The sequence below is a fragment of the Strix aluco genome, chromosome 3 (genome assembly GCF_031877795.1).
Source record: "Strix aluco isolate bStrAlu1 chromosome 3, bStrAlu1.hap1, whole genome shotgun sequence".
NCBI lineage: Eukaryota > Metazoa > Chordata > Aves > Strigiformes > Strigidae > Strix > Strix aluco.
In genome coordinates, this window is record NC_133933.1 from 93222437 (window position 1) to 93248766 (window position 26330).

General features: G+C 42.5%; 1 protein-coding gene across 1 annotated transcript; it reads left to right on the top strand.

The window, feature by feature from the left end:
* Nucleotides 1-701: 701 nt before the first annotated feature.
* TBX18 (T-box transcription factor 18) lies at nt 702-24925 on the top strand. Its single transcript, XM_074819630.1, has 8 exons — nt 702-1356; nt 2188-2371; nt 3928-4029; nt 6919-7090; nt 13610-13777; nt 14988-15052; nt 18730-18824; nt 21379-24925. The coding sequence occupies exons 1-8, from the start codon at nt 1068-1070 to the stop codon at nt 22101-22103; spliced, it is 1800 nt and encodes a 599-aa protein (XP_074675731.1). The 5' UTR covers nt 702-1067; the 3' UTR covers nt 22104-24925.
* The last annotated feature ends 1405 nt before the right edge of the window (nt 24926-26330 follow it).

Genomic DNA, 26330 nt, shown 5'->3' on the forward strand with positions numbered 1-26330 from the left:
GGTTCGGTTTAATTCTCTTTTTATTGCAGCTTCAGCGCCTAATGGGTTGGGTTTGAATGGGGCTATGGATGCTGCGCTGAAACCCTTCTGCAGCGCGTGCTTGAGTAACAACGCGATGAATCTCCGAGTGCAACAGCTGAATAATGCTAATAATTACTAATCCCTAACAGCAAGAAACGGCACAACGTCATTTTTTTTTTTTTTAAGTCCGACCGGTTTTCCCGAGCGAAGCGCAGCGCCCCGGGAGGGTCCCCCCTTCCCTCTGCCTTTCGGAGGGAGCTGGGGCTCCCGGCCAGCCCGCTCTCCGCGGGGGGGATGCGAAGGGGGGAAGGGGGGGGGTGTTTCTCATTAGCGTGTATTGCGGGGTGCATCGGCCGGGGGGAACGCGGGGCTGCTTCGGCCTGGGCGCGGGGCGCGGCGCGGCGGGGCCGGGGGCGGGACGGCGGGGCCGCCGCCCCCCCCCCTCCCGGCCGCCGCGGCGGGGGCCCCCTGGTAGGACGGCGGGGCCGGGGCGGCGGGGCCGGGGCCGGGGCGGCGGGGCCGGGGCGGCGCTGATTGGGCTGCGGGCGGCCGGGCCGTCGAAGCCCCCGCCCCGCGGCTCCGCCCGGCCCCCGCCGCCGCAGTGACACTAATGAGCGAGTTCTTCCCACCGGTCTCCTGCCTGGACGTGCTGACAGATCAAGGCAACAAATTTCAATTACAAGCCCTAATTTGTGTCCGCAGAGCGTTTGTTACCCATGTCAGTCCTGCCTGGCCCATCAGACGGGGCAGAACGAGGAGGAGGAGGAGGAGGAGGAGGGGGAGAGAAGGAGCGCATCTGCAGAAAGGAATAGATTTTTTTTTTTCCTCTCTAAAAAAAAAAAACCAAACCAACCCCCCCCCCCCAAAAAAAAAAAAAAAAAAAAACTTGGCTGATAACTCGGATTTAAAAAGAAAGGCGAGGAAAAGCCCTAGCCCCTTGCCTGCGCGGTCGGGAGGACGGGAGGGCGGCCGGCGCGGCGGGCCGTGCGGGTGCCGGTGCCGGCGGCCGCGGCGCGCCTGGATGCGCGGGCTGTAGGGGGGCGGGCATGGCCGACAAGCGGCGGTCCTCGCCCGGCACCACCATGAGCCTCAAGGCTCACGCCTTCTCCGTGGAGGCGCTCATCGGGGCCGAGAAGCAGCAGCAGCAGCAGCAGCAGCCGCCGCCGCCCCCGCCGCGGCAGCCCAAGCGGCGGAAGCTGGGCGGCGAGGACGAGGCGGCGGAGGACGAAGGGGGCAGCGGCTGCTGCGCCAAGAGCTCCCCCGCCGCCGCCGTTGCCGCCGGCGGCAGGACCTGCGGCGACATGGAGCTGGGCTGCGCCGCCCGCGCCCCCGCCGGTGAGTGCCGCCCCGCGCCCCGCCGCTCGCCGGGACTGCCGGCCGGGAGGCCCCCTCCTCCGCCCGGCCGTCGGCTGCCCCCTTCCCCACCCGCAGCCGGCGCTCTCTCTCCCCGTTATTCCTCCTGTCTTTCCGCGCTGCATGGGCACCCCTTCACCACCCCCCACCCCCACGCCCCGCGCCTCCCCGCCGGCGCTGCCGGTTAAAACCCGCGGCGCTGCCCGGGGCCCCGGCCGGCGGGGCGGCGCGGATCGGGGCGGCTGCCGGCGCCGCGGGGCAGCAACAGCCGCGGGCTCGTTTCCGAGGAGGGGGGAAAGCGCGTTTACAGTGCAGAGGTGTGCGTGTGCTGCTCGAAGTGTACACGCAACTCGGTGTGTACGTGTCTGTCGGGCACACACACAGACACATCGCGTGTCCGTAGCTCCCGGCATGCGGACAGCAGTGCCCCCCGCGCGGCGGGGCAGCAGGCCGCGGCCGGCGGCGGTCACGCTAAACGCGCCCAAACGAAACGCGCCGCCGGCCTCGCCCCGCGGACCTGCCGCCGCCCGCTTCGGCCCGGCCCGGCCCGGGGGCGCCGCACGCCCGGCACGGCCCGGTCCGGCGCTGGCGGCGGCTGGTCCCGGGGCTCGGCGTCGGGGAGCCCCTCCCGCCGCCCGGCCGCCCCGGCGCGGCCGCCCGGCCTTTGGGTCGCCCCCCGTCCCGGCGCGCAAGGCCGCGGCCTGGGCCCGGGCCCGGCGGGCCCCGGCCGGGGCTGAGGAAGCCCCGCCGGCCGCGGGGTCCGCGCTCCCCCCCGGCCCCTCTCGCTTCCCCCGCTCTCCGCTCTCTCCGCAGGCGGCTGCGAGGAGGGCTTCCCGCCGGCCTCCCCCCCCGCCTCCCCCGGCGGCTCCCCCGAGGGCTCGGGGCCCGGCTCGCCGCTGCCCACGCCGCAGGCGCCGCGGGTGGAGCTGCAGGGCGCCGAGCTCTGGAAGCGCTTCCACGAGATCGGCACCGAGATGATCATCACCAAGGCGGGAAGGTAACGGGCTCCCGCCGGGCCGCCACCCCGGCTCTCCTCCCGGGGCGGGCGGGCGGGCACATCAAAGCGGGCAAAAACCGGGGGAACACCCCCACACCTCCCGCACCCCCCAGATTTACGAGGCAGGTAGATGGCGATAATTTTAGGTGGGCACGGGAGCATGTGGCGTTTCGGGTTTCCTGTTCATTATTAGGGCGAGCGAGGTCTGGGAGCGCCGTGTCCTTCGGCGGGGAAACTTTTCCCCTTTCCAGTGGCTACACATGGTAAAAACCTGGGCAGTATAAAAGTATCTGAACTTATTAGAAATTACAAAAACATATTTTATTGAATCCATATGCTACCTTCTACATTTTCAGAGAGGCTTTATTAATGATTGAAACGCAGTCTTAAACAGCACAAAGCAACATTTGTCTTAAGAGAGTCCAGTCGGGGATTTTCTGTTTTATCTTACAGGTGCACTGAAATAACAGCGAAAACTAGGTAACCGCAGTCAGGTTTACCCTCCTGCTTATTCAGAAATAACGGAGATAGGATTTTTCTTTCCAGTAACGACTTCTAATTGATTTATAGATTTTTTTTTTTAATTAGAACAGCAGCAAATACTGAATAAACTGGAATGGCTTTCAGGTTTATAAACCACAGTAAAGTACCTTTCATTAGCTTGCAGTCAGCTCGTCACTAGGACGTGGATTTGTTGGTGTTTTTTTTTTTTTTTTTTTCCTTGACTTAGGAATGAACTTTCTTGATAAAAGGCATACCAAATGTGAGCTAAGAAGTGCATTTTTGCGTTAAAACCGCCGCATCGGTTAATTACTCTGTTTTCTCCGCAGAAGGATCTAAATCATGAACGTTTGTTTGGTGTTTTTTTTAGAAATTACCTCGTAGATTCGTTTCTGCTTTCAATAAAGAAGTTTTACTATACCTTTCAAAGACAGGGTAGCTCTTGCACTTCACCTTTAGTAAGTTGCAGACAGGAAGTCCCGTCTCAATAAAGACCATATTGTTGGGTTACAGCATGGCACGTTGGCTTTTATAACTGCATCCTTGCGGTGTGATAATTGTATCACCGTGTATTTAGCTTTCTTATTTGCTGCTACAGAAATGATACACCATTTGCTGCTGTCAGTTGAAACTTCAGTGGCAATTTGCATTTCTGTAAGTATTGCTCTTCCTGGGTGGAGGTGGTGTTTGCACATCTCCAGAAATACATTTCTACCTAATACCTCAAACGGGCTTTAAATGCGTGTACTGCTAAAGTCAAGTCTCAAAACCAAATGATTTACTGTCTAACAATAAAGTTGAAATGATGTGGTAATAGCTGTACTCCCAAAGCGTATCCCAAAACATACGAAGCATTGTTCGAGTAAATGCACTTTAGAAATCTGTTTTGACATATCGAATGGGCCATTTCATGGCTATGTAACTATAATCGTCCAAAAGGACTATGTAGGCTAAAAGGAGGAACGAGAAAAATCCCACGAACCGGTTACTTTTCCTAAACAACCGTTCTCGAGTCTGTTTCATATTAAACATGACCTCTCTCTTTCCATGTTCAGGCGGATGTTTCCCGCGATGAGAGTGAAGATCTCAGGTTTAGACCCACATCAGCAGTATTACATTGCTATGGATATTGTGCCAGTGGATAACAAAAGATACAGGTATGGTGACTTTAAGGCAAAAAACATATGATGCAAGCCGTAGGGAGCTTGGCTATTGGAAGAAAACATTAACACTATATAAATTAGCAGAAGGTTGTGTTTAACTCTCCTTCAGATTCCTATTTTCATCCCAGTGCGTTTAAAAAAAAAAATTGTGTCGAGTATGCAAAACCAACTAAAATTTATGTTGAAGCTCTTTCTACGTTTGCCTTATGTAGTGTATGTACTGCAGGCAGATGCTCAGGTTTTGGCTTTCAGAGAATGCAGTTCTAGTGCGGTCAGGAAATGTTATCGTATTTTATTCCTCATCATGTCAGTGGGAGTTATTTCCTAGTAACAAATAAATATGAAAATGCACATTCTTCTAGTGCTAAATGGCATTAGCATTAATTAATAACAATAGCATTGATGTCTGATTTAATGGTGTATAACTTTCTTGGTCATGCTTCAAATTGATGATGTAATTTAAAAGCTGTTTATCACTCAGATATTTGGTTGCTTAGATTCACAAAGAGTAGTGTTTCTAATTACCGTTTCTTAAAGAATTAATGGCTTTATTGTCTGAAGAATAACGTGAGGAGCAAAAGTAGTTGTGCTTCAAACATTTAAGAGTAGGGATTCCGTGCTCGCTGTTTCGAGGGTAGTCGTGTTTCGAGGGAGCTACTTGTACTCTGCTGAAACCACTGGTCCTGTAGAAATGTTTGCAGGATTGGGCCCGCAGCAGTTATTATTGTGAGTTGTAGATGTTTTGTAGGTCTTGCTTTACAGATGCGATCCCATGCTCCGTAGTAGCCAGGAGGAGCCTGGCCAAGTAGTTCAGTGGAGGCAGGATCAAGTCCTTACCAATTGCTGGTTTGATTGTTTCAACCCTATACTTAGCATAATGTAGGGAAAACCACTGCAGATTTAATTGTAGAACTAGGAATATTCCAGACTAAGACTAAAAAGTTGGTTCTGCAGGAATGCTGCCTTGTTTCCTAAGCAGACACTGCCCTGTGTTTTTTGCGTGTCCTTACCTTATTGACTGCAATTTGGTCCTTTTCTCGTGCGGTGTATAAGACGTTTCTTAGGACCATTTTAGATTTTGTGTTTTTCAACAAGGTGCAGATAGCAGTGCTGAGGATGTCCAGTGCATACAGTTAGGGGAGGCTTTTCTGACTGTACGGTAGAGAAAAAATGCTTTTTCCTTTGGACCAGTGCAGTGCAGCTCAAATGAAAGCCCTTTTCTCGCTTTGTGTTGCACATGTACATTTACTTAGCAGTCTAAGCATATAATTCCTAGAAGTTCTGAGCAATTCCTTAATTCATAGAGAAAGTGAGGTAATTATTCCAAATTGAATAAAAATGTTAATACTAAAACTTAAAAAGTTATATTGAATATAAGTTGTTTAAACCTCATTTCATTTAAAATAAATAACAGTCATAATGAACTGCACTGTCTGCCCAGTGTGATACGTGGTGCCCAGATAAGTGAGGTAACTTAAAAGCTGTGTGAAGGGCAGTATTAGCTGGCAAACTTAAATTTAACTAATCATGTACTAGTACCACGCCTTTAACCTTCACTAAATATTAATGTTTCATGCTTTACTTGATTCCACTTTTTGTTCTCTGTTGTGCAATCTATGGTTTTTTTTATTGCTGACTGTTATTGTAACTTTGGCTGTTCATGTGGCTTTACAAACTGTCTTGCAGATCTTTAGATTTGAAAGATAGAACAGCACTCACATACGGAGCCTAGTCTTTAGCTGTCATAGCAGATAGCAAAACTAAATGGAAATGAAGAAAACTACAGCTTGGTCTAGATTTCTAGCAAAATGGGACCTTGTACATATTTGGAAGCTAAAGCTGTTGCTCAAAATATTTAGGCTTTATTTACTTTCATAAGGAAAGCATGTATTTAGTATAAATCGACAAATATAAAATAAATGAAAAACGTTACAACGGTTGACTGTGTGATCTGGGCTTGAGGATTTGTCTCCAGAAGAGAATTTCACCACCATTCTAGATCTTAGCTTTACAGCTTGATATGAATTGTAAGGAGCGATGTGTGTATTCGATCATTTTGTTTTCATTTTCAATTATGTTGTTTGTCTTTTTCTAATAAGGAACTGAATTGTACAAACAAATGATAAAGTCTCTCTTGTTTTTATTTAAAAATATAGCTGAATTACTGGAATTTTACTGTACTTGAAAAAAATACCTTGAAGTTTTTAATTAGTGCGTTTTAAATCAATCTGTGAAGCATCTGCCTTCAAAATAAGTTTTCTACCAAAGCAGGCACTATTTTTATTAGAAAATGACTTTGTCAGCATTGGCCTATCAGATGAAATACGGGCTGTGTTTTTTCATTTTTAAGCCTTTCTGCAATACTATTCGAGAAAATTAATATGAGCTTACAGAACTAGCAAAAGCGTAGTTTGACATAGTTTCATTATTTTTCTCAATCATAATGTTCCTTCCCTTCAATAGCTTTATTTATAGACTCTTATATTAGACTCAACATGTTAAATCTTCCAAATATGGAATTACTACTCAATTTGATAAATGAAGGACTAGATTCTTCCCTGTTTGCTGATGCCTATTCAGAGCAGAGCTGTAGCAATCAATGAACTGACACCAGCTTGAAGCTCAGTGTGGGGCCTAGTGTTCAGGCTGTTACTGATTTTAAGAAGATTAAGATCAAACCAGAGCGTGGATTTTAACAGTACTTTTTCAGATACCGGAACTATGTTTTGAAACTAAAAAAATAGCTTTTATTTATTGTCCTTTAATGTTTTGTTAATTGGTGGGTTCTTGCTGTATGTATGGGCCCTACTTTTTTAATACTGAATGGGTCTGATAAATTATTTTGGGTTTTGTGGTTAAAAGGTATTTATTTTCTTTTTATAGATATGTTTATCATAGCTCCAAGTGGATGGTGGCTGGTAATGCTGACTCCCCGGTACCGCCTCGTGTTTATATTCACCCTGATTCACCTGCCTCCGGGGAGACGTGGATGAGACAAGTGATCAGCTTTGACAAACTGAAGCTTACCAATAATGAGCTGGACGATCAAGGGCACGTGAGTACTTGCTCTTTTGCGGTATTATATGTAGGCGCATTGCTCAGTCCTAAAAGACTCTGACGTACAGCTTCAGGGTGCCAGAAATAGGCTTGACTTTTCAAAGCTGTTTTGGAACTTTACTGTCCAGATCTAAAATCTGCTTACTTTCTGCTCCGATAATTAACTGCTTATTAGAGCCTGCTGTTTTACTCCCCCCTCAAAAACAGAACTCCTTCTGCAAAGTAAGACTTTACAAGGCTAAATTGCCTAATATGAAGGGGCAGAATTGCTCTCATGTTTTCCCACCGAGTGTGTTACTTGCAACTTTTACTCCGATCAAAAAGGACGCTTAAATTCACAAGTGGCTAGAAGAAACATTAATAGTGTGTAATAACTTCATGTGAATAAAAATACACTTAACTATTTTCTTAACCTAAACATTTGTGTGAAATCCCATGAGGTGTTAATAATTGCAGTCAAAAATGAACAACATGGGAGCTGGGTTTGCTCCGATAATGATTTATTACATACCTTATGAAGCAAGACCCTTTCACAGCTGAGGCTCATTACTTCTGAAAAAACTGGCGAAGACGTATGCAGTATGAGTGTTCTGTTTGCAAGTTCTAAATTGTTTAGTTATGACATTATCTAATGTGACAAAATGTGTTATGTTAATATTTCCTTTTCTCTTCAAAACTGTTGAAACATGACAGATGTAAGCCAGTATCTTTCCAGCAATCCCTAAAATAGCTTTACTTGACACCTTAGGAAATAACTAAAAAAATGAGAATTGTTTTTAGTCAGGGTGAAGTCTTTAATTTTGCAAAATTTTGTAATAAATGGCAAATGTTGGCTTCCTTTCAGAAGGAGCATTGAGTTCCAAGTGGTAGAGTTTTAAGATGTTGGAGGCAAGTTTTGAGACAGGATGTGGATTCCATTGTCCTTAGTGTAGCCTGATTTTTTTTTTTAACCAGGATACTTTCTCCTTCATGGAAGGGAGTGAAAGAAAATGTACCTGGCACAGAGTACAACAGTACTACATGCATCTTTCAGTATAGTTGTAACTTTGTGACATTAAGCCAGGTATTTTGTCAATACATAGTCCAAGTTTAAGTATGAGATTTTTTTTTTTTCCCCCCGTTTATGTTTGCAAAGGAGATTAACATGAGAGTCTGGTCAAATTGTGCAAGAGCTACAACTTTTATGTTACAGAGGCAGGGATACAGGAGACTGGCTGGAATGAGCTAGTGAATGTGATAACAAGGACAAAAAGCCTCCTTTTCATATAATACTGTTCATAATTTTATTGCTGTCATCCTTAAAAAGAATGTGGGGCTATTCACAACTCTTAAGTTAGCAGTGCTTTTCTTTAGGCTGGTAAGAAAGACATTTTATATCGCTTCTTTCCAGAATTACAGTCGTGGAGTCTGATTTGGCAGTGTCCATTTGAGTTAAGGTTAGCACACGTAGTTCCCTTAGTTTCCCCAGCATTCGTGTATTTGTGACTCTTCTTGAGTGGGAATTGCTTTCTCTGAGTCCTGAGTCTATTGTAAGGGCTTTAAAAAGTGAAGCAGATGCAAATGGGTAAAATGTCGCTTTTCCACAGAGCAGGCTGGCTGGTTTTTGTACTCCCTCGTTTCAGAGGGGGCGGTGTGTAAGTGCTGCAGTCCACCCGTGCACTTGCAGTTGCAGACTGCCCTGTGATAAAATCTTGGCTATGTAGAGAATTGTATTGCTGTATTTTTCCATCCCAGATCTTAGCTTTGTTTTTATTCTGAACTGAAACCTGTGTAGTGTACACAGCACGCCATTATTCATAATGCGGGGGGATATAAATTTTCTGATCTTTAGTTAAGTGTTTCGATTTGGAAACTAGTGAAGCAAAGCCCTAGTACGGTGATTTGAGACACATTGAACTGATTCAGAGCTATGGCAGCGCCCCTCCTCCCCAAAATGGAAATTTAAGTATTAAAATAAAAGGACAAAAGAAGGATGACTGTAAAATAATTTTGTATTTCTCAAATCTGGGAAATTGCAAACATGTCATTCATAATTACCAGAAAAGGCAAAAGCAGAAAGCAGAAAAGTGTCTCTTCCAATGGGTACATTTTTTCTTTTAAAGCTATGGTAGTGTGGAATGCTGTATTGAAAAAGCTATGTAGCCTCTGAATGCCTCCAGCAATAATGGAAAACGAATAATCATATTTTGTGATGAATATAAAAACCAATTGTTTCTCATAAGCAGGAAGGAACCATTTTTCTCAAGAGGGTACCAGGGGAGGGATGGGGGATTAGAAGAGCTAGGGGTCAAGGCTGTACTGTCCCTCGAATATTTGTTTTTACATCAAGTGTTCTGACTCTCTCACCCCTGTATGGGAGGTGGGGTATATTTTAGATTATTAGAAAGTTAGAGGTTTTTTCCCCTCCTTAGGCAGAATGGCTCAGAGAAACCTTGGTGGGGTCTCTACACTCTGCCATGATTCCTCCAGTAGTTCAAGAAGTGTTGGGCTTTGTTCTTTGGGTCTGCTTTCTGTGCTGTCTGGTTCCGGGGCTTTAATCCTTGTCAAAATCATTCCTTTATTCTTCCCCTGCTGCTCAGAGGTGTAACATTTTGCAGAATATTTGTGTTAAAATCCCAGGGCTAGGTTTTGATCTTGCAGGCGTTGAGGTAGGGAGCTCCATAAGATCAACCCGGAGCCCTTGTACCTATTCCAGAGTATTAACTCTCAGAGTCAGTGAGAGAAGTGACCTTTGTCCATGGGAAGGGGGACAGTATTTGCAAACAGATGCTAAATATTCCTGTGCAGTATTTATACTGTGGTAGTAGTTCATGGCAGCCCGCTCCCTTTGCATTGTGTTGGCCTGGTATTAGCTTCTTGTGAAAGGAGATCAGCCATCTCTAAGACGACTTGCTCCGCTGCTCGAATGCTTTCTGGGCTCCTTGTTGCCTGCTGCTATTTTCATCAGTATTTTGAGTGGGAGTTTGTGACGACGTAATTTTATAGCACTGTTCCGTGGAGAGATTTTGAAGTACATCTGCACGTAGAATACTCTCTGATACATGGGTTCCACTTGCAGGCTGAGGATATCCAGCAAAATTTGTAAGGATAATTTGTAAGGATTTGTAAGGATTCCTTGTGTGTTTTTGATCTCAAAATAGAGTCCCAGGATAAATTCCCTACTTTGGAAAGACTGTGTGCTTATAGAGGCATTAAGGCCTGATGGCATCATTAAGACACATACTGTGACATTTGTGTCTTTCATCTGAGTTGTGATGGTAAGGAAAAATAAATTTGTATTTTGTAGTTGACACAGAAGTGCATGGTCTGGGCGCTCTTTGTTAATGCCTCTCGTCCCTCTCTCATCTGTGGAGTAAGTGCTGCATTGTAGAAGCAGTCTCTCCCTCCGGCTGGTTAGAGCTGGCTGATTTTTCTGTTTTGATGCAGTTTTTAATCTGAATTTCAGTAGAGGGGAAAAGTCAATATTTTTGATGCTATTTCTATGCTTTTCAACTGAGTATTTTTTGATGCAGAGGAACATCTTTTAACTTTTAGTGAAAATGAGGCTGTTAGCGTGTTAATTGTTCCTTGGTGGTTGTTTTTTTTTTTTTTTCCCCATTTGAAAGTGGGGTGAGGCTGGAAGCGAAGGCGGACTGTTACTCTGCCCAGACTTGGCTCCAAGTAGCAAGCTCTGCTTACAGTCAGTGGGTAGTTATATGCTCTTGTCACAATGAAAAGCTGGGAAACATCAGCATTTGCACTTGCGATTTTTGTCTTTGTGAAGAGGGAATCCATGCTTCTCGGCCCCACACGCTTCCCTGACTGAAGAAAGCCTGAATGCATGGGCTTTGCAAGGAGGATGAAAGTGGATTTTTGACAAAAACAGCGGCAAGGTGAAGACCGTGCTGGTGGTGGGGAGGTGACTGTGTTGTCTGCGCACCACCAAGCTGCTGGAGGATTGGCATCTCCCTCGTGAAAGAATATTGGGCTCTCGCTTGTTCTGGCTGTGATGGTTGTGCCACAACGCTGCCCGGGCTCTTGGTCAGCTCTGAGGCCCTATCACGGCAGCATCTCCCGAAAGGCGTATTGCAAAGGTAATCCCAGGTTTGTGCGTTTGCAGGTGCTTTAGCTGCTCTTGCTCCGCCAGGCTGTTGCCTTGCTCTGCTGCCTACCTGCGGGCTCCCTGCTGCTGCGTCTTCCATCTGATAATGATGTCTTGACAGCTGCTGTGGTCAAACTGTAATTTTATTTCTGTCAGGGGGGGTTTGTTCCCCACAAAGTGTTTTGGTCTTGCCCTGTGAGGGATTTGTAGAGAGAGGAAGACTCTTCAACTGAGTTGAAAGTAATCCCAGTTTGTGTTTGGCGTTTGGTGAGACTTGTTCTGGTTGGGGGTTTTTATTGTTGGCTTTTAAGGGTATGAAGGGAAAGTTGCTGCTTCTGCAGATAAGCTGTTAGATCCCGTTTGTGCTGTTAAATGTGCAAGCACTGCAAAATGAAAAGCCAGAGTCTCCTTTTGCTTAGCTTTTTCTTCACAGTAGCTTTAGGTGATGCTTAGAATAATAGAATAATAGCGCTAAACAGTTTTCGCTAAACAGTTTTTCTCCTTTTATGTCCTATCTTCATACTGTTGCTCTTTAATTCAGCAGGGCTCTGCAGTTAGGTATTATTTATTTAGAATTCAGAGTGTTGATCATTAGCAAAGATCTCATTGTGCAAGGCACAATACAAAATCAAGGAAAAATGATTTCTTGCTATGGATTTGCTAGTCATCTAACGGTGTGTCAGCACAGGAAGTTTCAGTATAGCACAGAGCCAAGCCACATTGCTCTTAAAAGATGACAAGGATAGCTGTAATAGCCACCGTGATAAGGAGTGGGAGGTGTTCATCTCCATGCTGCTGTGACTTCGCTTGTTCTGATACATGAGCAGAGCTGTTTGTGGCTGCCTGGGTTATCACTGCGTACGGTCAAGTCTGCCGTGTAGGCAAGCGGTAGTTTGCACCGCAGAGCTGATGGAGAGAAGTAATTGGGGTGGGAGCAGAATGTGGCACACTCAGTGGCACCCAAGCAAATGGCAAGACATAGAATAGTGATGGGTTTGAACAGTGGAACAGAGCTTTCCTTGATCATTATTTTTCTGTTGCACCAGTACCTCCCTGGTATCACTGGGTGTTCACAGGAAAACAGGGTCAGGAATGTGCTGTCCTCTCTACATTTTCATTTTGTAGATCTTTGCCAGCAGAGAACTGAAAGGAGTGTTGTAAAAGAGAATACACATTTGCATGATAAAAATCTTGCTCTGTGCAAGACTTCAGAAACTGGGAAAAGGCTTCATATGAGAACATCCATAGGGCACTCCCTGAACAAATTAATTGGAGCTTGTGATGTCATTGTCAAAACCTTACTTACAGGCTAATAAAACCCCTGATTATCCAGAAACTTGGCTTATCCGAAATGGGGTCATGTCATCTGGCCAGGAGCAAGTGTATTAAACTAGCCAAACTCTAGTTTATCCAAATGAATGTAATGTCCTCTATGTCATTTGGATGAATGAACTTCCACGGTGTCTGGCATAGGGTCTCTGTCAAGTGCCTGAGCACATGCACATTCTGAGGCTACTCAAGGAGCAGGAAATTAAAAAGCTTCCCCTGAATGTTGATTAGGGGTTCCACAGGCCAATAGCCATAGGACTATTTATTTATTGAGTTACTAATTTCTTAGGCCTTCCAACAATAATAGTTGAGCTTCCAATTATTTATTTTCTTGAAATCTTCTATTTTAGTAGTGGTTAGCTGAAGTGGAGTTAAATAGAGGGAAAATTCTGTATTTTAGATCTCTAAAATTTGGGAGCAATACCAAGAGGTTTTTTTGTGTTTAATTTTATGCACTATTAGTTCATATATTTTTTGTTTATACTTTATTCTTAACTGAGCATTGGTATGCTGGAAGGGGTTTGTATATTGGTATTATTTATATGTATTATAAATGTAGGGTTATTAACACTTCAGAGTTTTGGATTTTGGTATCATTTTACTCTTTAAATTTTTGCTTCTTCAGAGTGTGAGTCTCAGCTTGTGTTCAAAACAAGGTATGTTTCCAGCCTTCGGGATATCAGGAAAAAAACTGCTCCAAGCATATCCCGAAGGTTCCAAAAACAAAAGGCAAATGCTGCTGCTGTTAATTCTGTTACATTAAATCCAGGCTCTAGTGGAAAAAAGTGACAAAACTTTCCTAATCCCAGTGGGACCAGGACTTCACTCCTGATTTTTTTTTTTTTTTTTTTTTAGCTGGTCTCAATTGAGCCTCTGAATTTGGAGCTTGTGAGTTGTAATCTTTAAATGCTTAGGGTTGGCAATAACATAAATGCACAGGGATTAGACTACTGTAATAAGAACCTTCAGAGGTTAAAGAAAACATTTGATTTCCAGTAAGTGGCATGGTAAACACATACCATAATCTGTTCCAAAAAGCTATTAGTCCTGAAACAGCAGGGTGTCCTTTCTAATAAATGTTATCTTTTTCCTTTCATGACTGCATAGATTATCCTTCACTCTATGCATAAATACCAGCCTCGTGTCCACGTCATCCGAAAAGACTGTGGAGATGATCTGTCCCCCGTCAAGCCTATTCCTTCAGGAGAAGGGGTGAAGGCCTTCTCCTTTCCAGAGACAGTTTTCACTACTGTCACAGCGTACCAAAATCAACAGGTAACTTGGGCTTTCTGCTTAGCACTTTACAGGCTTTTCAGAGTAGACAGGGAAGTAAGAGGTGGAAGAAAAGCAGGTACTTTTATTATACCACTTATTAAAAAGCATCGTCTAAACCCTTTTCGTATTACAAGTAGTCTTCACTAGTAGTATTGCAGCAGCGCCTGGAGGCTACAGCTGAGACTTCAGGCCATGTGGCTTAGCTGCTGCATGTAAAAAGTCAGTTGTATTACGGAGATCACACAGTCTGATTAGCATAGTTAACGGTGTCTTAATTATAAATATAGCATTGAAGCACAAGGCAAAGAGCAGTCTAATTTTTAAAGGTGTTTTTGTACTTTTAAATGTAGATACATGTCTGTATAGAATTTTTAAAGCACTTTTGTTCCTGACTCCAGTGATTTCAAAACTCCCAGGACCTTAACAAAGCAGCTGAGGTCTGAAGAAAGTTGCAGTCATTTTCATTAGCTGCATTGAGCATATATTATTATCTGCAATTTATGTGGGTCCACACAGATTCGAAGTCAAAAGTAAACTGCAGGTTGTGTGATTCCAGCATTTGGCTCTTATTACCACTTGCTTAAGTGGTAATAATTAAGTGGTAGTAATTAAGTATACATAGTGACATCATAGTTAGTGTTGTGACATTTTGTAAATTCCACTTAAGTTACTAAGTTATTATAAGTTGTTATAGTTTGGGAAACTATATATGCCTTGCTATCTTTACAAAGACAAGAATGGGAGAGCCATGTAAATACTGAAATATAATTATTCAGTGTGTATCCCATTTATTTAAATAAATTACAAGTATTTGGGGGGGGTGTTACTGTTTTTTTTATGAAGGATAATAGCCTAGAGATAATCTCTCTTTTCATATTTCCTTCTTGACCTGTACAGAAGTAAAATTTAATTTAGATTTTATTGCAGTTAGGCAGTGTACTCTCTTAGATGAAGAACGACATTTGCCAGAAGATTTTTTCTCAAGAATTCCAACCTGCCATTTGGTAGCATTAAATACCTATTAGCTTCTCTGGGGATTTGCAAAAATAATGATCAGAAGGCTGGCCCTTGTTTTGCTGTGTTTCAGGACAACAGTCTTAATGCAAATGTGAAGATGTTTCTACTCCACTGTTGGCTTAATTCTGTCGAGTCATTTTGTGTGTTACTTAGCCGAATTTGCAGGTAATAATTTCTCCAATCATATTCACAGATAACCCGTCTGAAGATTGATAGGAATCCATTTGCCAAAGGGTTTAGAGATTCGGGACGTAACAGGTAGGTGTTGGGAAAGGAGGTGGGCTTGTTAGTGATTATGAAATCCATTTGTGAAGGCTGGTCGAGGGGAATACCTGTATTTACTGACAGATCAGTCTGAGGACTCAGACTCCTTGAGGAAGCACCTAGGTTTCCCAATAATGTTTTCCATGGTGGGCTCCTGTTCCTACTCCTCTGACCCTCTAGGTCTAGAGTGGTTTGGCACTTGGCTTGACGCATATACTCAGGTTCCCTTTCGGTGGAAGTAATGGCATACTGTGAAGACTGCACATGGAATTAATGCATACTCAGGTCTGTGATTTCAGGCTACTCCTGATATCTCCTCTTCTGGCTGGAGACACAAATTGCAGATACCAACGTCAAACTATAAATCCAGGTTCTCTTGCGTGTAAGTGGCATTTAGTATGGATGAATGGCTTGTTGTTTTCTCTTAGAGGGAGAAACTAAGTTGCCTCATGCAGTAACCTTATGTTTAGTACACTTGTCTAGGAGGTGGGAGACCTGTGTTCAAGTGTCTCTTTAGCCTAAGGAGTTTTAAATCCACTTCCTAGGTGAATGCCTTTCCTACTAGGTTATAGATAACCTTGAAACAAGTCTGGTTTCCACTTCTTCTGTTGTGGTTGGATTGATTAATTGCTTGTTCTCTCTTGATCCATGAATGTTTCAAAATAACAATGGAGAATCTGAGTAGTGCGAAGTGGAGACTTAGGTCTAGTCCCTGCTGCCAGTACTGATGAGGTATTTTATCCAAAGACTGTTTAATGCAAAATACTTAAGCCTGTTATGAATTGTATGTTAAACCGTTTCAGCTAAAAAAAGCAGCATTTAATTGTGGTGCATATTCAGTTCCAGTGACCACATGGCGTTTGGTGTCTACAGCTGCTATATTTACGACCTAGCCTTTCAGAGAAGGGAGCAGACTGTGCTTGTAGGAATGCTTAGAGAGTATCTTTTGGTAGCTGCTTTATTCAGCTTGTCTTTTAGCAGAGGCTGCAGCATTAAAGCCTGTTTTGCGCTTCCACTCGAGTTGCATAAATGCTGAGACTGGACAGCAAACGAGAGCAGTTTTTGGAAGATGAACAGTTAGAGAAGGGGTGGGGTAGTTGTAAACATTTACAGGAATTCACTGTAAGTATCTTTTCAGTTTGCACTCTGCATTTGCTGCTCTCTAAGATTTTTGTCTTCTAGCAAGAAACAATTGACCATGCTCTGTCCTGGGGCCTGGAAGGCACACCCAAGGCACTGGCGTAAATAAGAGTTTTGTCCTCCTTTGTAGCCTTCTAGTTTGAAATTAACTGAACAGTAACTTCCAGATAAATGCAAGGACTGAAGAAACAAAACATGCTGTGCATACTTAGGGAAGAAAAAACTTACCATACGTGTCCTATTTGACAGCTCTCTATAGGCCATGTCTCTGCTATGCATGCTTTTTGCAGAGCTATAAAACAAGTACTAAGGAGCCTCCTAAGAAGTGTGAAACCCTGACTCCTCTAAAATTTCTGAGTTTAAGTGGAGTTAGAATTTCTTCCATTGTGTTATATGAAACAAGGGAAGATGCCCTTGAAAATGGAGAGGAAAGAATTGTTCAGAAACCGCTTTTGAACTGGATTTAATGTGGTGGGACAGCCCTGGTATTACCCGAGGACCATGTAGGTGCAGTGAGATTATTGCATCTGCAACCACGCAAATCCAATTGTAGGACTGGGGATATGCAGAGAGGTTTCTGGTTTGGCTACTAGGAGTAAGTTTGGTTCAGGCATTAGAAAAAAAGCAGGATATTTTAATTGAAAGGCAATTATAGTTTATAGAAATGGTTAGGAGGCCAGTCCTGTAGGAAGGGTCAACCTCTGGGAAATGTTTCAGAACTGGCTTTAGATGAGGTCTGAATGCTTCTACTGTAACAAACGCAGTCGTTACAGAAGTGACTCTGCAAACTGTTGTTCACTGCAAATTGCTTTGCTGAAGTCAGTATTGCTGTTTTCTTTGATAGGCTCTGTGGTACTGAGTAAGTGTGTTTGGGAATGCAGCTCAGATTTTTAGTTGTTGAGGAAAATTTATTTTTTAATTTAAATTCCTGGTTTACTAAGTTGATTATTAATTTGCTCTGTTGCTAAATATTGAAATTAAATGTTAAGATTCTGTTATCTTCATTGTTCTAGATGGTGTGTTTATCACCAAGGCATTTTAGTCTGCAACAAAAGTGTAAAAAAAAAAAAATAACTGTCATACCATTATATCCAGCTTTTAAATATCGCTTTAATTATTGCAGCTGTCTTACTCTGCACTGCTGCATGCTAGAATTCTGATTAATTAAAAGTACTCCTTTTCAGGTCATTCCCGTTCAGTCCCACAGGCTATTTTACAGAAATCAGTAGCTTCACCTTTTAAAAGCATTCCGTGTGCATTTGCAAAGTGCAGCAGAATTTATGTGCTGAGAATAGTTTCATTCTTCAGTTAGGCCTTAAGTTTGACCCTATAAAAACTTTTACTCAGGAAAGGACCAGAATTTCTCCCTTTAAATACTTCAGGAAAAACATAACTGTTTTGTTAAATAAACTTGGCCATTTGATAGCGTAAATTAGGGTGGTGATAAAATGTGGAAATTGTTCGAAGGCATCTTGTATAAATTATCGCCTTGGCTACACTCCTCCAGGAGGTGGCTTTTATCTCCACTTTAACTAGAAATGAAAATTCACTATTACTGCAGAAAATGAAAGCTATCTTTTTAGTCCAGGTTCAGCTAATAAATACTTTATAAATGTTTCCTGACATATATTTGTGATCCTGCTGGAAATGTAATGGGGAAGAAGCAGTATCACAAGAACATGTTAGTAGCTTCAGATTGGGCTATTTGCATAATTCGAGTTTACAGAGCACTGCTGCTCAAAGGCAAGCACTTGTATTTGGTGTGTGCCCAATGCTCACATTTAACAGGACTTTGGAGCCCAGCAGCCAAAAGTAACAGCAAAATTATACCTCTGAGGTGCATTATTCATAAAATCATGTCAGAAAACAAATGAGCCTTCACCTTCAGGAAATAGAGATTCTTCTAAATACTGTCTGCCATGGTTGTCTACCCAGTTATTTCTATTTTGTCACGACACTGTTGAAAGAAAATGGCAGACTTTTAGTTTCTAAAGGCATTTTGCTCAGCACATAATAACCAAGACACAACATTGCTTTATACATTTTAGTAGCAAAAGAGCTGTACTCCCATGCCTTCCTCACGTTGTAAGTGCAATTTTCCAATTCATCAGTAATGACTGGGAATTCTGTTTTAATAGAAGTTGTCAGTGGATTACCTTTCTAGGCAGAAACAGGAGATCATCCCTCTGGCAGTTAGAGCAGTTGCTCTTAAGGAAATGTCATACTAGGAAAACATTTAACGTCATTTTAGCCAAGTCTCCCCCCTCAACCCTCCCAAAAAGGCCAAAACTATTGAAATAGAGAGCCAAACTTGTGGAATTGTGAAACTCTTTGCGTGCTGCCAGCCCAGTGGCTGCAGATCACAGTGATCTCATGGATAAGGATGTAAGGCTCTTTTCTAAAAAGCAAAATGAACTTCAAAATACTCCTGAAATGTTACTAATTTTTATGTTTCTGAGGTAAAGTATCCAGAGAAATGTGACAAAGTACAGCTTGGTTTCATGACACTGTGATGTTTTTGTTCTAAATAGAATGGGACTGGAAGCTCTGGTAGAATCTTATGCGTTCTGGAGACCTTCACTGAGGACGCTTACATTTGAAGACATACCTGGGATACCCAAACAAGGTAATGGTCTTCTTTGTGTTCTTTCAAAACAAAAATGAATGAAGATAAAGCTTTGGCCATCATGCTTTACAAAAGTTAGGTAAGTGTCACTTGCAGAGAAAAAGCAACCAACCAATCCCAGTGCAGGCCATCACGTCTCATCACAGTTATTCTAAGTTAGAAAACTAATGCTAACTTAAACACTGTGGCAATAAAAATGTTAGGTTGTAAAGAAAAATTAGATCTCATGTGGAGGAGAATGCCAGTTATTTAAAGATGGAATAACCTATTCCTTAGCATTATGCTTTGGCTAGATACACAAGGTAGAGATCATTTACAGATGACTTCCATTGTAGATGTCCAAACTCCAACACAGGAACTACTTGTGTGTTTAAGAGGGAAAAAAAGTGAATGAGAGAAGAAGCGTCCTCTTAAGTAATGAATAAATAGTAGCGACGTTATTTGGGTTTCTTCTTTGGAAAGCCTTCTTGATTCTTAAAGACCTAAAAGTTGTTCAGTAAAAGTCCCAACAAACATTATCTTTATCCTAGAGCTTGAAAAAACAGACCTACTCTCCATATTGTTTTTTCCTGCTTCCCAGTCCATAACCTCTTGGTTTCTGCTTTCCCCATTGTACAGGTAGTGCTGTGAGGGAAAGAGATATTTAAATGGCCTGTTTGGACAGAGATAGGAGTCTCTGTACTCTTTTGAGTTCCTTTATTTCCAAAGTACCCCAATGCATATAGAAAACTTTTCAGCCTTTTCCCAACTAAATCAGACATATTGCTCCTGATTCTTCACATTTCCTGCTACCAAATTTACAAACATCCTACCTGCTTTCTTGATAACATATTGCAAAGTCATTAAGCATCTTCAGAGCAAAAATCCAGAAAACACGGAAATACACAGAAACCACTTTTGTCAACTTCTCCTTAGCCCACTCCTTTGAGAAATCTTGAGCATCAGTGCTTGATATGGGCAATTAAAAAGGAGTTTTTCTGACAAGTCATAGATACGTTGGATGAGGGTTGGCAGAATTTTGGGCAAAGCATGGGGGTGAGGGATGGTCCTCTTAAAAAAGACCTGTAATTAGAAGTCAGCATCAGACCTGAAATACCTTGTCAGACCATGTAAGACCGAAAGGCAACTCACAATGAAGTTAATCTGTCTAGGAGACAGACCAGCTGTGTTGCCATGTTGGTATGTAGCAGCACTGTTTGAGAGCAGGGGAACTGCTGCCATGAACTTTCTGCTTCCTTTTCTGCTCTTGCCTGAGGTTAAGGAGCTTGTTGAAGTTACTGTTGATGATGGGAACAGGGATCCTTGCAAAATCTTTAGTCGTCTATGCCTTGAGCAGTAGGGTGGTTTAGAAACTTGCTGAAAGACCCCATTAGAAATCTGTTCTGATTGTTAATTCTGGAAGTGCCCATCTTCAGGTAACGGAGGCGCTGACGTAGATTGAAAGAAAAGTAAGTACACCTTACACCAGGATTTCTGGAATGTGGTGCTTTGAGCTTGTGGTGTCCTGTCAACAGAGCAAGAAGCAGCAGGCAGCGTTCACTAAATAATGTATTTTTCTTTATACTAGCTCACCTATCACAAAAGCCTGTTAACTTATTGACAGCCTGTATCTCTTTTGCAGCATCAAGCTGTTTGATTGTTAATGTTATTCACAAACAGGAGAGTCTTCCTTGTTAAGTACCTTTCATCTGGGAGACTGTGAAAGACCCAAATTAGTTTTTCTACGCTCATTTTCTGGGGAGATGAAATCTTTTAAGAAAAGGGAGCATTTCTTGCAGCTGGGAAACTTTCAGTCCTGAGAAAAGTCTTCACCTGTAGCAAGCAGTGTGTTTTCAGAAGCATTCAGCACTGGTATTTGTCATATAAAAAGTTCTGATATCAGTAAATGAATGGTTTGCAGTTTGCTGCAAACCTAAACCTCCACCTACCCATTCAAGAAATGAAGCAGCCATGAACACTAGTCAGCCTGCACTTTTCCTGAAGTTGTTCTGAAGTTTTGTTCTCAAAGTTTTTTGACTTGAAGTTGGACGTTTTTTCTTCTGAAGTTTAGTTCTGAAGTTGTGGACTTTCCTGAAGCTGTTGAACTGTGTGAGCCTCTATCATTTGAGCTAAGGAGCCAGTTCCTTAGCTGGTGCTCTGACAGTGAGTCAGGCAGAGAGTGCTCGAAATGCATTCTGGGATGTAGCAAGAGCATAGACAACACAAAATTTGTCATTTTGAAGAAGGCTTCCTGTGATGTGGTACTTACTTGGCTACATCTTAGCTGCCATGCAATTTCCTTCCAGTGTCAAATAAAGAGTAGTTAACCTTTTGGGCAGGAGCTCTAAGTATTGAGTGATGGCTGCAGTTCTCCTTCTTGGTCAGATTGTTTCTTGAAAAGTATGCCTGTGCCATACACCTCCCCCCCCACCCCCATGCACATATGTACAATATATTTTGAATGAATTTGGATCATGTTTCATGTCGAGGGTTATAAAAGACAAAGGTCTTGATCTGTCACCTAGGAAGTGAACCTTTCCCAACATGCTTCTTACACTGTAATATTCTCTTCTAGGAAATGCAGGTTCCTCTACTTTACTCCAGGGATCTGGCAGTGGAGTGCCATCTACCCACCCTCACCTTTTGCCGGGTTCCCCTTGCTCATCTCCAGCTTTCCACCTCAGTCCCAACACTAGCCAGCTCTGTAGCCTTGCTCCAGCTGACTACACAGCTTGTGCCCGCTCAGGCTTGACCCTGAACAGATACAGCACTTCTTTGGCTGAAACCTACAACAGGCTCACAAACCAAACCAGTGAGACATTTGCACCCCCGAGGACTCCCTCCTATGTCGGTGTGACGAGTAGCACAACTGTGAATATGTCTATGAGTGGCAGTGATGGGGATGCATTCAGCTGCCCGCAGACTGGCTTATCTATGCAGATTTCAGGGATGTCTCCACAGCTCCAGTACATCATGCCATCCCCTTCCAGCAATGCCTTTACCACTAACCAAACCCACCAAGGCTCCTACAACACGTTTAGACTGCACAGCCCCTGTGCGCTCTATGGATATAACTTTTCCACATCCCCTAAACTGGCTGCCAGTCCTGAGAAAATTGTTTCTTCCCAAGGAAGTTTCTTGGGGTCCTCGCCAAGTGGAACCATGACGGATCGGCAGATGTTGCCCCCCGTGGAAGGAGTGCACTTACTTAGCAGTGGGGGGCAGCAGAATTTCTTTGACTCTAGGACCCTAGGAAGCTTAACACTCTCGTCTTCTCAAGTGTCTGCACATATGGTTTGATGAAGCCTTTAAGTAAAAGTACAGTATGTTTGGTGTCTACAATGTATTTCTTTTGGAATATGAAAGGACACTCGATGTAGCTTGTAAAGTGTGTGTATATATAATATGAGAGGAAGTTTCACTGAATTTTTGACTTGCTTGTGGCCAGATTATTCTCCTATTTTGAGTTACACAGAGTTTGCTGCAGCGCAGACTGCTTTAGTTTTCTGGTATAATACACTTAGTTGTACAACACGTTGGGACATATGCAACAAATTAAGTAAGACTTCCTCCCCTTTCCCCCTCCTTTGTTCTAACCCCTTTAAAGAATGAAATGACACTTGGAGTATTAAACAACACAAACAAGCCCACTTACATTTCCTATAGTACTAGTGAGTTTCTTGAAAAGATTCGTAAAATGATAAGCTGATGCACCAAAGGCATTTTACAAGTTTATTCTCTGTTATAAGGGATATGAAGAGTATTTGGACTTTTAAGTGTTATGCATCAAGAATCCAGCCTAAAATTGAAGTTTAGCTAATGGATTATTTACAAAGTAAACAGAAAGATTAGTTTGCCTTCTCATGATACGCTGTTTTTAGCTTATCAAGGGCACAGCATTCTCACTAGGATTTTTTTTTTTTTTCAGCATTAGTCTATAGATTAATGATTAGGTACTTGAAGACAAATAATGCATATTCAAATTGTGGTGATAGTAATTTAAACCAACAGCAGAAGAAGCGGCATTCCTTGGTACAGAATGAACTTCAGGGTGCTTCATTTTTTGTCGAAGGGCTTGATGCATTTTTTGCCTCCATAAATATTGCCTATAAGACATTTACTGGACAGTAGGATATTCTAATGTATCTTTGTTTTTGTATTTTTACTTTTTTTAAAGGAAAATGCAGGTTTGATTTAGGAAAAAAAAAAAAGGCAAGCAGGATGAGAAATTCCATTATTGGTTTTACCCGTTTGTGTGTGTGTTATGTTTTGGGTTTGGGTGGGTTTTTTTTTAATAAGGGCAAAAAGTCCTCCATCCTCAGTATCTCATAAATACATCGCCTGTATCAGTTAGGCAGATGACCCAGTTTGCCTGCAAGTGTTTCTGGAAGCAGAACTTCATTGTAGCTGCCTCTCTGTTGCTTTGTTTCTCAGTCAGTTTTTGCCCTGGAATTGGAGAGGTTCCCTTCCTTCCCAGCTCTGGCTTTAAATGGCACTTGTAAGAATGCAGGTCACAACCTGCTCCTGAACAGGCTTCCCCAGAGTGACAAGAACACAGGGAGACACTTGTCATGGCAAAATTTCTGCCCTCATCTGTACCTGCACAGCCCCAGTGCACATCAGTCCTTCTGCAAAAGCTGCCTCTCAGCCGCCTGCCTGTCGGAGTGGAACCACGAAGGTTATGGAACAGATTTTAATGCTTGAGAGAATGGGTTGTCTTCAACAGTACGCTAAGAATCCTTTATATTGTGCAGGTGACGTAAAGGCATTATAAAGTGGGTACAAATGTAGTTGAAAATGCTTCTCTGGTCAGCACTGAAGGAAAATAAGGCCTTTCAGATTTTACATTTATCTCTGTTATATTTTCTTTGTTGAAGGTGGATTGTTGTGTTTCTCAAGAAAACTGTTTGTCTTCTCTGGCAAACAGTAAGCTTAATTACTCCCACTTCAAGAAAGACTGATTGCAGCTAATATTTCTTCAGTGGGATGGAGATGATTAATGCAGAAACAGCCCTTTCGATATCTCCTCTTATTATTTGGGAATAGAAGAGAAACCACAGCAGTCTTTAAGCCTGTGCCTGGAGAAGGCTTTATTTCTATTAGTTCCATACTTGTTTATGTTAAAGAAGACATGTAGAAAGTTCTCATTCAAAGCTGGAAAGTCAAGAGGATGCAATTGAGATGTGAGCTTGCTTCTTTGCTGTCTCAAACTTCCCAAGTGACCTTGGGCAATTCACTCAGCCTTTTTATATCTATTTTTTTTAGTTCTGTAAAATGTGATAATAGCACTTCTCTGCCTCACAGGAAAGGGCGACAGTACATTGAAGATGAAGATCATCTTTACACCTACTGTACTGTGGACAGTACATTACAGATGAATGACTAGGTAGTGTTTGTATATGATGATAAGAAAGAGCATTTGTGTACTTCAGGTCTGTTGCTAGTTTTGGCATTGCAGTGTCCTTTGAGGCAGACCTCCTAGCAAAGACCTGCAATGCTAAAAACACTATTAAAAAAACCTCACACTAATGATTTGTGAAATGGTTCTAAGATGTGTAGACGATGGGCAAATTTTCAGTTATGTAAATTGTCATAGCTCTATTGGTTTAAATTAACAAGAAACCTGTGTATAGTAATTCATGCTCTAGCCAAAAGTTTGAAATGTTGCAGTTGGACAAATCTTTAAATAGGAAGAACAGTACAATTAATCTCTACTCGGAAAAGGATAAAGATAATTATCCACATCATCTTAAGGGCTGTGACTAGGTAGAAATGTGGAAGAGCTAAATCTTGCATGTTCCTACAAGGGGAAGAAAAAGGGTTGTGCATGGATGTTCATTGAGGTGTTCCTGGCAAGAGTATGTACTTTATCATCTGGGAATTTTTTAAAACTGATCTCTTATTTTTCCTCAAATTATTGTTATCATATAACCACACAATATTGTTTGAAACATTTGTTCCTTAAAATTTGAATCATATTGTAAATACTTACTGGTGTGTCATTGTGAAAAGACTAGCTTTTTATCAATATAGTAAATGCTATATATGCATTATATCTATAATTATATATCTGTATTTTACAAAAATGCCACAGAAAATATATTAAAGTGTGTATTCAAACACTTCTTACTACATTTGGAAAATTAAGGGGCTTGGGCCTTTTTTTTCTCTACAACTTCAGCAAGACCAAAAGAAGTGACTCTAAGGTAAGCTCTGAAATTCAGAGACTTAATACAACAAGCTGCAACAATCCAACTAATTCACAGTTCTTACATGGTTCAGTTTAACCAACTGCTGTTGAACCTGTCTATAATTTGTATGCAGAGGTCATGACGTGTTGGATACGAGAAGATGCTGAGGCTGATAGCAGAACTGTGAGGTTTTTATGTGGGAAGAAGGGACTGAGCAGCTCACTGGGCTCATTATCCAGTGATGGAGCTTTACTGGTTCCTCATAGCCCAGCTCATCCCCGCTGCCAAGACCAGTTCAGTTGCCCCATATCAGCCAGATTTGGGAAGTCAACACTTCTATGTGACCAGGTGCTTGAGTGGGGGAGCTCAGTACCCTGCATATTTTCCTTGTGCTCTTACTTTGGCCATTCCCTCTCTGTTCTGCTTATTCTAAATGCAAAAATCCATTGATTCCTATGGCAGAATTTGCAACCTATAAGCAGCTGGGTATACTGTTACTCAGCAATGAGCAACATTTCTCCCCCTAAAAGTACTGTTATGTGTAGTGGTCTTATTTCCTATTGTACTGCAGTAAATGATTCCATGTGATGTAGGGCACAGGGCCTGAAAATCTGATTACTTTAGAGACTAGGGTTTCATAGTCACTTAACACCAGCATTGTTGCAAATGACCAGAATTAGGGCAAGAGAAGTAGGCATGAAATGCTTGATCATAAATATCAGGCCTCAAGAGAGAATGAGAGCTTCTGTTTTTAATAAGAGAAGAAGCCTGTTTTGGAATAGCACAATCAAACTCAGCTCATTTCTCCTTCAATAGAGGACAACAGGAGAAACTAAAATCTTGGACAGTGTTGGCATTAATGCCAGCAAGTCTATACCATGAGCAGTTCAACAGAAGGAACTTAAATCATCATGAGAAGTAGTTCACAGGTTCTGTGCGTATATTTTTCCCGTAAAGGTAATATAGCTAATTAGTCTGTATAGAAGTGTGTTTAAAAAGGCTGAAGAGTAGCTACTTGTAGAGGTTTATGTACCAGCTTCACCTATAAAGTTACTATTTTGTTGCACTCTTCTCTCATGGCATTAATGTTTTTAAGTTTACTTTGAAGTCCAATTTTTAATTTAATACCAGTAACTGCAATTTATCATAATGAGGTAATGGTCAGCCTTTGTGGGCTGATTGCACTTCAGCTGACAAAATATATTGGCGTTTCAGTTGAACTTTCTTTAATGTGATCCTCAGATTCAATATTTCACCTTGTATTTAACACAAAGTTGTTGGTATGTCAGTATGTGCAAAACTACCAACAAAAATCATGTTCTGCCTTATGTTCCAC